The 12590-nt window shown below is 44.8% G+C and overlaps 1 protein-coding gene across 1 annotated transcript in view; it reads right to left on the reverse strand.

Moving 5' to 3' along the window:
* The window catches only part of LOC149320196 (cGMP-dependent 3',5'-cyclic phosphodiesterase-like), a 396832-nt gene that overhangs the window by 91421 nt on the left and 292821 nt on the right, over nucleotides 1-12590 (reverse strand). The window contains exon 4 of the mRNA XM_089513124.1: nucleotides 7089-7177. Within this exon, the coding sequence (XP_089369250.1) occupies nucleotides 7089-7177 (89 nt within the window). The remainder of the gene's footprint in view (nucleotides 1-7088; nucleotides 7178-12590) is intronic.

The following is a 12590-nucleotide window of genomic DNA, read 5'->3' on the forward strand; positions in this document are numbered from 1 at the left end:
GGCTGCAGAGCTGCAAAATTAATGCCATTTGACACTCTTTAACCTCCATGGCTCCATCCTAGAATCACAGAATCGTAGAGTTGGAAGAGACCCAAGAAGGGCCATCCAGTCCAACCCCATTCTGCCATGCAGGAATACACAGTCAAAGCATCCCTGACAGATGGCCACCCAGCCTCTGTTTAAAGTCCTCCAAAGAAGAAGACTTCACCATCCTCTGAGGCAAAGTGGTCCACTGTCAAACAGCCCTTACTGTCAGGAAGGTCCTCCTGATGTTGAGCTGGAATCTCTTTTCCTGCAGTTTGCATCCACGGCTTCGTGTTCTAGTCTCCGGAGCAGCAGAAGACAAGCTTGCTCCCTCCTCAATATGACATCCCATCAAATACTTAAGTAGGGCTATCATTTCACCCCTTAACCGTCTTTTCTCCAGACTAAACATACCCAGCTCCCTAAGTCTCTCCTTGTAGAGCATGGTTTCCAAGCCCTTCACCATTTTGGTGGCCCTCCTTTGGACACGTTCCAATTTGTCAACATCCTTTTTGAATTGTGAGGCCCAGAACTGGACACAATATTCCAGGTGGGGCCTGACCAGAGCAGAATAGAGTGGCACTATTCCTTCCTTGTCATCTTCCGGCCTGAGAGGGGGTGATCAGGCAGACCCAGCTCCATCAGGGCTAGCCTGAAGAAAGAGGCTCCTCCCTCCTTAACTGTCATCTTCCGGCCTCCTATTCCCCTCCAGCTATGCTCTGACTGTGTGGGAGAGAGGCTTGCGCACCCTAATGATGTTGTGAGCTATGCTGGCGGTGGTATAATAGCCACCAACAGGGCCTCCCATGCCAGACAGGTCACAACCGAAGGGTCTGACCAAGAGCGCCAAAGGGCAGATGGGCTCTCTAGCCTTATGGCAACCATCCTAGGAGAAGGAAAACTCTAATCCCAAACCCGGGCAGATGGTGCTTGTCTAACCCTGTAAGGTCAACCATCTCAGAGAAGGAAACTCTAATCAAACCTATGACCAGAGGACCTCGCTGCCACCGTCCATGCTTGCCAAGGCCTCAGCAGACAAACCTCTGGTTTAAAGGGTGAGGCCAGTTCTGTGCACGCTGCGCTCCACCAGAAAAACCCATTGCACAGGCTCAAAGTATACATCCAACGTCAACAACGCGTCTGTTGAAAGCACGGATGAATCCTTCCTGAATCTTCATTCGCGAAGTAAAGCCAAGATTCCTTCCCTTTATCTAGACATTGTAGTTCTATTGATGCAGCCGAGAATCGTATTGGCCTTTTTAGCTGCCGCATCACACTGTTGACTCATGTTCAACTTGTGGTCTACTTGGACTCCTACATCCCTTTCACACATAAAAGTCTTCTTAAGCCTACATTTCCCCTGCTGAAGTTCATTTTGTTAGTTTGTTGTTCTTCTCAATAACCTCCATCTTCCTCTTTTCCTCTTTGCTATCACTATCCTCTTCTTCGCTTGCCTTTGCTGCCGTGCAAAATCTATTCACTGCAGCAACAACCCATGTGTTTAATTTGGTGGTTGTGAGGGTCATTTTGTAGATATTCTGACTTTTCGACCAATGCGACAAATGTGGTGGGCGACAAAAACATGGTTTCCTGCAATGGTGAAGTTTAAATGACACCATGAAGAATGGTGACAAAGAAAGAGGGGCATCAGGAAAGAAAAGCGACAGCCGGGGGGAGAAAATGTGTGGGCACCCGCCAGTGCTGAAACCATGCTAATGTTGTAGAAAATGAGTAACGGCATTTTTCTCCCCAAATGTCTCTAATGCACTCCTTTTGAAGCAAGTACCAATGAAATAAAAGTAAATTAAAATCAGAGAACAGTTGACCTTACCATGCACAATAAAGAATATATATTTTTCCCTGGCAAATTTAATATCGCGTATTCTTCCTTTCGGTCTCTCCCAGGACAACAGAACAGGTCATCTTAGCCGAAATTCATCTTGCCTCCAAATCCCAGGTGATGAAAAATCCACCCTGTGCCAGCCTTGCATTGATAAAGGATATTACATACATATGCAACCAAGCCGCTGGACCTGGTGTGTGTGTGTATTATATACACACAGGCACACACATACACTGTGTGTATATATGTTTGGAGAGCTGCTGCAAGGAGGCAATAAAACATCTCATCCTGCATGTAAGCAGAGAGAGTGCTTTTTAATAGGGGAAACTGTCGAGGTGAAAAGATTTTAGAGGGCCAGATGGGACCCTGGGCTAAAGCAGTGAAAAAAAAACCACAGCTAAGCAAACTTGCCATTTGGAAAATAAGTGACTGCACAGAATGGATAGTGATACGGTCCAGGAGGAAGCAGCAGAAACGATTCACACCAGAGATCTGACGGCGGATGAATTCCTATTGCAATGCCTTGGTCCAGTTCCTGTTTGACAAAAAGCACAGTATAGTGTTGTGACTGTTGGATACAAACACTGAGCACAGCCAGGAAAACCCACTGGGTGACCATGAACAAGTCACACTTTCTCAGCCTCAGAGGAAGATAAGGACAAACCTCCTCTGAATACATCTTGAGAGCCAGTGTGGTCTGGGAGGAAGCCAAGGGTGTAGTGTTCTGTTAGGAAGATTCCTTGAATCCTATTTGAGGAGGCAGGTGTGATATCTATCCAATAAATAAACTATATAAATAATATATATATATTGTGTGTGTGTGTGTGTGTTCAAGTCCCCTGTCAACTTATGGAGATCTTATGAATTTCAGAGGGTTTTCTTAGGCAAGGCATCAGAGGTGGTTTCGTCAGGCTCTTCCGCTGAAATAGAGCCAACAGCACCTGGTCTTCATCCAAATACCATCTAGAATCATAGAATCAGAGAGTTGGAAGAGACCACAAGGGCCATCTAGGGCTGACCCTCCTTAGCTTCCATGATCAGAAGGGATCTGGTGCATTGAGAGTATTCAGGTAATATGTATGAATGTATGCCTTTATGTTATATGTTGACATATGGTGACCCCAGGAACTTCATGGGGTTTTCTTAGGCCAGGAATCCTCAAAGGTGGTTTTCCTCTGAAATAAAGTCTCCAGCACCAGGGATTCCTTGGTGATCTCTCATCCAAGGACTAACCAGCACTGACATGCTTAGCTTCCTAGATCAGATAGAATTGGGTGCCTTGAGGGTATTTAAGCAATACGTATGCATCATCCTTCAAGGCACCTGTTGACTTATGGAGATCCTATGAATTTCATAGGTTTTTCTTAGGCAAGGAATTCTCAGGGGTTGTTTTGCCAGTTCCTTCCTCTGAAAAACAGACTGCAGCACCTGGCATACCTAGTTTCCCATTAAAGTGCTAACCAGAGCCGACCCTGTTTAGCTTCCAAGATGAGATGGGAACGGGTGCCTTTAGGATATTTAGGCCTTGTGCTGTATTGCATTTCGTAGAATCATAGAATCATAGAGTTGGAGGGGACCCCAAGAGCCATCCTATCCAACCCCATTCTGCCATGCAGGAACTTTCAATCAAAGCAAGTTTGTTTTCTGCTGCTCCAGAGACAGACACAGAACAATGGGCTCAGGCTACAGGAAAATAGGTTTTACCTAAACATTAGGACACTAAGAGCTGTTCAACAGTGGAAGACCCTGCCTTGGAGGGTGGTGGAGTCTCCTTCTTTGGAGGCTGTTTTTAAACAGAGACTGGATGGCCATCTGTCACAGGGAGAGCTTGGATGGCGTCTTCCTGCAAGGCAGAATGGGGTTCAACTAAATGGCCCTTGGTTTGTTTTTCCCCCAATTCTAGGATTCTATGTTTCCCTACATGGTATAAAGAGGTTGGACTGGATGCCCCAGGGCTCTTTTCTAACTCTGTGATTCTGTGTATTCATGATCATGCTGGTCTATGACCATAGTAAAGATTCTATTCTGTTCTGTTCTGTTCTGTTCTATGTATTCCTGCATGGCAGAATGGGGTTGGACTGGATGGCCCTTGGGGTCTCTTCCAACTCTAGGATTCTATGATTCTGTGATTCTATGATCACTTCTTTCTTCACATAATGATTTCGCTGAAAACCACACAAAGGTTTTGCTTTGGTGTCACTGTTCCTAACCAGGTGTCTGAGCAGCATTGTCAGGCAAGCCATTCTGATTAATGCTGGATCCCTGATTTTGACATCATCTCTTGTTCTCTGGCTCTAGAGAGGGCATATTCTATATATCCATCCAATCTCTCTTGGCTTCCTCTTGACAAGGTTCCAGTTTCGAGTCACTGGAGGCGGAGTGGAGTGCTTCGGAAGTACTGAGCAAACAGAATGGAGATTATATCATTAGCCAGGGATCAATGGCGTTTAGACGGTGTCATTGTGTGCTCAGCCTCTCGCTCTCGCTCCAGTGCATAAAGCCAAAGGAGTGTGAAAAATCTCTCAAACACACTCTCCGTGGGAGCCAGATCCACCATGGGAGGTCTGATAAGGACTAAGGAGTTTCCATTGCCTTCCCCCATAATGACTTGGTTAACATCAGCAAGTTAATTTCCAAAAGGCAGATGTACAGCCAAAGATACAGCAGGCCAGACTGATATATGTACAGTTCCTCCTGGCAATCATGGAATCCTAGAGTTGGAAGAGACCCCAAGGGCCATGCAGTCCAACCCACTTCTGCCATGCAGGAATACACCATCCAAGCTCTCCCTGGGACAGATGGCCATCTAGCCTCTGTTTAAAAGTCTCCAAAGAGACTGCACCACATGCCAAGGCAGCAGTGTATTCCATTGTTGAAGAGTTCTTACCTCCAGAAAGTTCTTTCTAATGTTTAGGCATCTCTTTTCCTGTACTTTGAATCCATTGCTGTGTATCCTATTATCTGGAGCAGCAGAAAACAAGCTCGCGCCTTCTTCGATATGTATGTCCATGTGTTGTGTGCAGTCAAGGCATTTCAGACTTATGGCATTCCTAAAGTGAACCTATCATGGGGTTTCCTTGGCAAGTTTCTTCCGAGGGATTTTTGCCATTGCCTTCTCCTGAGGCTGAGGATGTGTGACTTGTCCAAGATCACCCAGTGGGCTTCATCACTGAACTGTAAATTGAACCCTGGTTTCTAGAGTTGTAGTTGAATGTTCAAACATCTGCACTGAGCCTGGCTCCTGGGCATTATAGTGCCATTTGTTGCTGCAATTTTGGAATTCTGGGTCTCTTTTGCCAGTATCTCTTTGTTATTTCTGTGCTATCATCTTCTTTTCCTTTTTGCCATCACTCTCTTCTCCTTCGCTTCCCTTTGCTGCCTTAGGAATCCTATTGGCTGAAGAAACAACCCGTGCGTTTAATTCTGGGGGGTTTCATTTTGTTGATATTCTGACTTTCCGACCGATGTGACAAATGTGGTGGGCGACAAAAACAATCACATGGGTTCCTACAATCGAGAGGATTAAATGACACTGTGAAGAATGGCAATCAAGAAAGAGTGGCACTGGGAAAGAAAAGCGACAGCCGTGGGGAGGGAATGTGTGGGCAGCCGCCAGTGCTGAAACAATGCCAACATATTGAAAAAGCCCAACACTCAAACCACTACGCCACACTGCCCCCTTCAATATGATGCCCTTTCAAATATTTGAACATGTTTAAATGTTTAAAATATTTAAACAATAAAGATTTGAACATTATCGAAAAAGAATGGAACCCCATTGTAGAACGATGTAAAAGGAAATGGGAAACTTGGAAAAACGAGAATATAAGGGAAGAATAAGTATTAAGAGTTGAGCTTTGTGGATTTCAAACTGTTGAGGCTGTGAAATGACCGAAAAATCAGTTGAGAATACTGAGCTAAATAAATGTTCCATGAAGCTGGATGAAGTAGAAATTTAGGAAGCAGTTAAAGTTGTTGCTCTCTTTTCATATTTGTGGTTATCTGTAAAGGTATGCTTTAATTAATATTTAAATATGGCGATCATGTCACCTCCTATCTCTTGTCATTCTTCCTCCTCAACATAACAAAGAAACTCCTTTTATTTCCACCAGAATCTTTGGATAAAGACAGAACAAATACTGTTAAGGAAGGGGTGAAGGTTTGGAAGGTTTGGAAATAACAGCCTGCTTCAGGTAAATGTCACTTTTAGCTGTTGGAAGATTTTGATAGTTTGTCAAAGCGTTTGTTCCTGACGTTTCGGCTGCATCTGTGGCTGGCATCTTCAGAGAATGCTGGCATGGAAGAGACTGGAGTGTGTGTGTATGTGTATATATATATATATATATATATATACACACACACACACACACACACACACACACACACTGTGTGACCCTGGGTTGGGAGGCGTGATTTCCATGTTAACCTGTGTATTGTTCTGTTGTTGAATGGCAAGGCTTCAGGGGGGGAGGATATGCAAGGAGGATTTGTGTCTGTTTAATTAGAGATGCAACACATCCTGGGCATAAAATGGCATTTGAAAACACTGAAATTCTGGACCATGCCAACAACTATCAGGTCAGAATGCACAGGGAAGCCATTGAAATCCATAAACACCTGGACAGCTTCAACAGGAAAGTAGAAACCCTGAAAGTGCGCAAAGTTTGGCAACTGTCCTGAAAACCCCAAAATCAAGACCCAGCAAATGCAAATGAAAACCACCCAGGATCATGGTTTTTCCCAGAAGACAATGAATCACTAACTAAACAGACACAATTCCTCTTTGCATATCCTCCCACCTGGAGGCCTTGCAACAGAACAATACACAGATTAACATGGAAATCACTCTTACCAACCCAGGGTCACACAGTATATATATACCCCCCCCCCCCCCCGCCTCTTCTATGCCAGCATTCTCTGAAGATGCCAGCCACAGATGCTGGTGAAACGTTAGGAATAAACTTTTCTAGAACATGGCCACATAGCCCAAAAACCCCACAAAAAACTATGGATGCCAGCCTTGAAAGCCTTCGACTTAACGTAGGAATGCATTTCTTTCTCTGTGTGAAGCTGGATCCTTGATTCTCCAGGTTTGGTTTTCCAGTTTCTCCTAGAGTTACAAGAGAAGGAAAACCCCTTCCCAGCTTTCTTCCTCCATCATCCCTTCAGCCGCACAATCTTGCCTTTGCCCACAGATATCAGCAAAATCGGTGGCACTCACCTGAGCTTCCCTTCCTGGGATAGTTCATGCGGTGGGTCGTTGCAGGTCAGCCGAGCCTCTCCATCCAAGAGGTACACATACACTCTTTCCTGAAAGGAGAAATAGCAGAAAGCCATCATCCAGATCCACCCAGACAAGCATTGGATGCAAACATATTAATTGCAGGGGGGAGGGTTGTTACATGAACATTGGTTTGAGCATCATTTCAAAGCTTTCAAGGACTGAAAACCTCCCAGACCTGGAACAACTACTAAGGAAGATCAACGAAGAAAGTGCAAAGGCAGGCTTAATGCTGAACATAAAGAAAACCAAAATAATGACCACCGAGGACCTTCACAAGTTCAACCTAGAAAATGAAGAAATAGAAATAGTAAAAGAATTCCCGTACCTGAGATCAAACATTGATAGAAATGGGGAATGCAGCCAGAAAATCAGAAGAAGATTAAGAATGGGAAGGACAGATATGAAAGAACTAGAAAAGATCTTAAAATGCAAAGTTAGAATCCTACAAGCCATTGTATTCCCTATTCCCACGTGTGGATGTGAGAGCTGGACAGTTAAGAAAGAAGATAGGAATAAAATCCATTCATTTGAGATGTGATGCTGGAGAAGAGTGCTGATGACCCATGGACAGCAGCCGTAAGGACATACAAAGAGGTCCTGGAGCAGATCAAGCCAGAAACCTCCCTGGAAGAAGCCAAGATGAACAAACTGATGCAGTCGTACTTCAGACACATCATGAGAAGGAAGGACTCATTGGCAAAGACAATAATGTTAGGAAAGTTGAAAAGAAGTAGGAAGAGAGCAAGGCCAGATGGATGGACACTGTTAAGGAGGTCACTATGGTTTTATGGGGTTGCAGGAATTAAGCAGAGCAGCGGAGGACAGAGAGTCTTGGAGAGGTCTCATTCATAATGTCACCATGAGTCGAGATCGACTTGAGGGTAGTTAACAACAAAAGGCAAATCCCACAGCCATTTCTGCCCAAAGGCAGATGTTTGGGGAGCAACAGTGTCACACAACACTTGGGGTGTCATCCGGTGCAGCCTTAACCCCTTTGCACCCCCCTAATGCCATGGAGAGCTCCTTTAAAAGTTGGGCTAGAGCCTAGAGTGGCCAGCAATGAAGAACCTGGATAACTCCCTTGAGCTGCAACCACCTCCATTCTCCCTCTTTAGCATCCCATATTCAAAGTTAACTATGCTGGTAGAACTCCATCTGTACATAGAAACTTATACAGCTTTGCCCTTGGATTGTTAACTTTTCTTTGTCAAAGCCATGAAAACTAGGAGCTTTACAAAATTGAATCTAGTGCTGGCCAAAGGATGCTCTCTCTCACGTCTACAACCCTTACCTCCAAAGGCCAGCAAGATCAGTAGGACAGAGAGAAATCTCTGCACATTAACAGCAAAGATTTGATATTGAAACATGGGTGAGATTTTGCCAGTAAAGGAGGAAAGGAGTCAATGCTCTCTCCTTATGTGTGTATCAAGAACAGGCCCATACCTGCTATCAGTGCGACATGTGGAGACAAATTGTACCTACTATACCTATTAGAGACTGCAGGAAGCTAGAGCTAAAATGAAACCTGCTCTGGACCAAGTGAAATAATAATGATTGATAATAACTCTCATTATATTTTTAAAATATACTTGGCAAGTGCATATAAAAAGACATTAAGCATTCAATTATAACAGCTAGCAGAACAGCCAGCTCTGCAAGGGTACAGGACCAGTTAGTGACCCACATCCCACCACAGTGCTCTTTCTCTTTCTCTTTCCCTTCTGCCTTTTCACCTTTTAACAGCTCTTACCATCAGGAAGAACTTCCCAATGTTTAGGCGGAATCTCTTTTCCTATAGTTTGCATCCATTGCTGTTTGTTCCATTCTCTAGAGCAGCATAAAACAAGCTTGCTCCATCTTCAACATGACACCCCTCCATTCTTTTTCTTTCTTAGTGGTCATTTTCTGCCTCAGGTCTCATGCAGACCTTCTCTTCTGTGCATTTTCCTTCTTCCTGATAATAATTGGAGGACATTGTCTCTCTCACAAGTGTGAAGACTTTGGGGGCCCTACAGAGGAAAGCAGCACATGGAGCTTCCTTGAGGTCATTGGGTAGCCAATGATTTTGCAAATGCAAACACTTGTCCCTCTGCAACACTTTGGGCTGTATGAATGGGGAGCTAATTGGCTATTGCACAACAGGTGAGCTCATGGCCATACCATCTGTTTCACAATTGTGGGATGAAATGTAACTCTCATAGAATCATAGGGTCAGAAGAGACCCCAAGGGTCATCCAGTCCAAGCCCCTGCCATGCAGGAATTCTCAATCCAAGCATCCCCAGCAGATGGCCATCAGCCTCTATTTAAAGATCTCCAAGGAAGGAGACTCCACCACATTCCAAATTTTGCTGGTGTATAACAATACTCGGCTAAAAGTCTATAGGGTTTTGGAGTGAAACTGCCATCCTAGGCACACACTTGATGGAAACATACCTCACGCTAATTCCCAAGCTCAAGACATTTTGAACAGGTTAGGGATGAGGTCAGAACTCAGCAACATTGGCCAAGATTTTTACAGGGGTTGTGCAGTGTAAATCCATGCACATGGATGCATACTCTGATTATGTTAGGCACCCCTTGTGTTGAATGTCACACAACTGACTGCATGCCTCAATGTGTGACTGAACGCATGTCTAAATGCACATCGCATGTGCTTTTGCATCTCACACACATTTCAGTACAACTCATGTGAATGCATGTCTCAGCTGGCATCCTGTTAAGTTGTGTTCTTCATGTGGAGTGACTAATTTTGGAAAAGTACAATAGCCACAGCCAGTTGGTGGCAATGTAAGCAGAGTTGTGTTTAGTGCACTGAAGTACTGTTTTCCCTCTGTATCCATGGATTCTTTAAACACAGATTCAACCATCCATGGCTTGAAAATATTCAAAAAATATATAAATTCCAAAAAGCAAACCTTGATAATACCATTTTATCTATGAGACACCATATTACTATCCGTTGTATTTAATGGGATTTGAGCATCCATGGATGTTGGTATCCCCAAGGGATCCTGGAACAAAACCCCAGCAGATACCAAGGGCCCACTGTACACAGAGTAGCATGTGAATGTGCGCTGCCTCCATGCACTGCCTTTGTGCATTGAGCGCTGCAGCTACACAATGGGTTATCTGTCATGCACACTGACCACTGATCTCCATTCGCTACTGTCCTGTTTTGCTCTTAGCCAAGCTCCTACTTTGAAACCTCAGCATCTCAAGCAGGGACAGAAGGAAAGTTTAGCTCACTGAAGTGTCTATAACAAAAGCAGTGGTCAAAAACAGAGTCCCTGTGCTGGCTGCAGGCTCACCTCCTGGGGTTGCTGGCATTGCTGCAGCCCTGGAATGTTCCCTGGGCTCTCAGCCTCTTCATCAGAGTCTTCAGAGGACAAGGAGGGCATGCCAGTTATCCCATCTTGGATTGGTATCAGTATAGGGCTTGTGTAACACAACTCCACTACACTTGGATCACTTGTGCATCTAATGGTGCAATTGCATTCCATGCACAACTCTGTTTTTGAAACCGTGAACTGAATGCAACTCCTCAGTGGACACAAACATCAGCCCCTTCCATCAAGAAGCCAGCAGGAGATGCCAACAGCTTTCTGGAAATTTGTCTATGGGACTGCAACAGTCCCCCAGCCATTAAGCTGGCAAGGGGATTCTGGGGGATTCTGGGAGCCATAGTCCAAAAGGTAATGTTTCCAAGCTCCGACCCAGCATGCACCATTTTAGAAACTGAGCAGAGTTGCATGCTTCCCTCGGCCAAGGACATTTCCAGAAGATATTGCAATCCAGAGTCTAGCCAAAGTATGATAGAATCATAGGGTTGGAAGAGACCACAAAAGGAAAGACTTAGGGATCTGGGTATGTTTAGCCTGGAGAAGAGATGGTTAAGGGGTGATATGATAGCCCTGTTTTAAGTATTTGAAAGGGTGTCACATGGAGCAAGTTTGTATTCTGATGCTTCAGAGAATAGGACACAATGGGGCAATAAATGCAAACTATAGGAAAAGAGATTCCACCTCAACATTAGGAGGAACTTCTTGACAGTAAGGGCTGTTGAACAGTAGAAGACATTCCCTTGGAGGGTGAAGGAGTCTCCTTCTTTGGAGGTCCTTAAACAGAGGCTGGATGGCCATCTATCAGGGATGCTTTGATTGTGAATGGCAGAATGGGGTTAAACTGGATGGCCCTTGGAGTCTTTTCCAGCTCTAGTCTCTGGATTGCAATGTCTTCTGGCAAAGTCCTTGGCCGAGGGAATCTGACTCAGGCTTGCATCCTTCCGAGGAGGTCGCTAAAATGAGTCCGCAGATTGTTGGGGGCAATTAGTTTACACTTTGTAAATTGCTTAGGGAGTGCTTAAGTGCACTGATAAGTGGTATAAAAATGTACTTGGTGTTGCTGTTGTTGTTGCTATTGCAGTTCTGCTCAGTTTCCAAATCCGATGCCATGGTGAGCCGTGATGGAACTGGGTTGCTCCCAGCACCAATTAAGTCCAATTCGGACAGTCGTTCAGACTTATTAAGGGCGTCAAGGATGCCATTAGCTGGTAGGCTAGCTGGAAGAAACCACAGGCCATGACGAAGAACAACGGATATGCCACGCCACCCTTCGGCCCCCGAGCCCAGCTTTCCAGAATGAAGCCGAAGCATCCGGTGGGCCTTCCTAGTCCTCAACCTCCTCACCTCCCGGAATGGCTTAATGTTCTTTGGCAGCTAATTATCTCTCAGCTTCGTTGTCACTAATGAGCGACACAATTAAATCTCCTCCGGGGCGGCTTCAGCTGGATGGGTGGCAGCAAGAGCGGTAGAGGTTGCCTTGGGTGACTGGCTTGTGTGATCCTTGCTTTCTGTCTGTTTTGATTGGTTTCTTCCTTTCTGAGTAAAACTGTTCTTGAATAAAAATCATCTAGGGATATGGCTCTGTTGGTCATATAGCAAACCCAATAACATCCAAACAATGAAGGCCCAATAAAGGTATCATTGTTTGGACGTTAATGGATTTGCTCTTGAATAAATTCTTGGAAGTCCCAGTTTGGAGAGCCAGCATTGGACTATTGAGCGTTGGACTATGACTCTGGAGACCAGGGTTCGAATCTTGGCTCGGCCATGGAAATCCACTGGATGACCTTGGGCAAGTCACACTCTTTCAGCATCAGGGCAAGGCAATGACCAACCCCCTCTGAACAAATCTTGCCAAGAAAACCCTATGATAGATTCACTGTAGGTTCACCATAAGTTGTAAAGGAGTTGAAGGCACACAACAATAAAACAGCAGTTTGCAGTTTGGAAGAGACAGTCCCAATTAATCCTCTTCTTTCCCACATTTTCAGTGGGTTTTAAAATGTCCTGGTTTCTCGTTCCTCCTCCCATCTTAGTCCTCAGCTTACTTCAATGGCTGTCTACTTTGTTCAGACTTCAAAAATAGTTTGCACCCAA

The sequence above is a fragment of the Sceloporus occidentalis genome, unplaced genomic scaffold (genome assembly GCF_023333645.1).
Source record: "Sceloporus occidentalis isolate IW3139 unplaced genomic scaffold, rSceOcc1.0.p SCAF_2, whole genome shotgun sequence".
Lineage (NCBI taxonomy): Eukaryota > Metazoa > Chordata > Lepidosauria > Squamata > Phrynosomatidae > Sceloporus > Sceloporus occidentalis.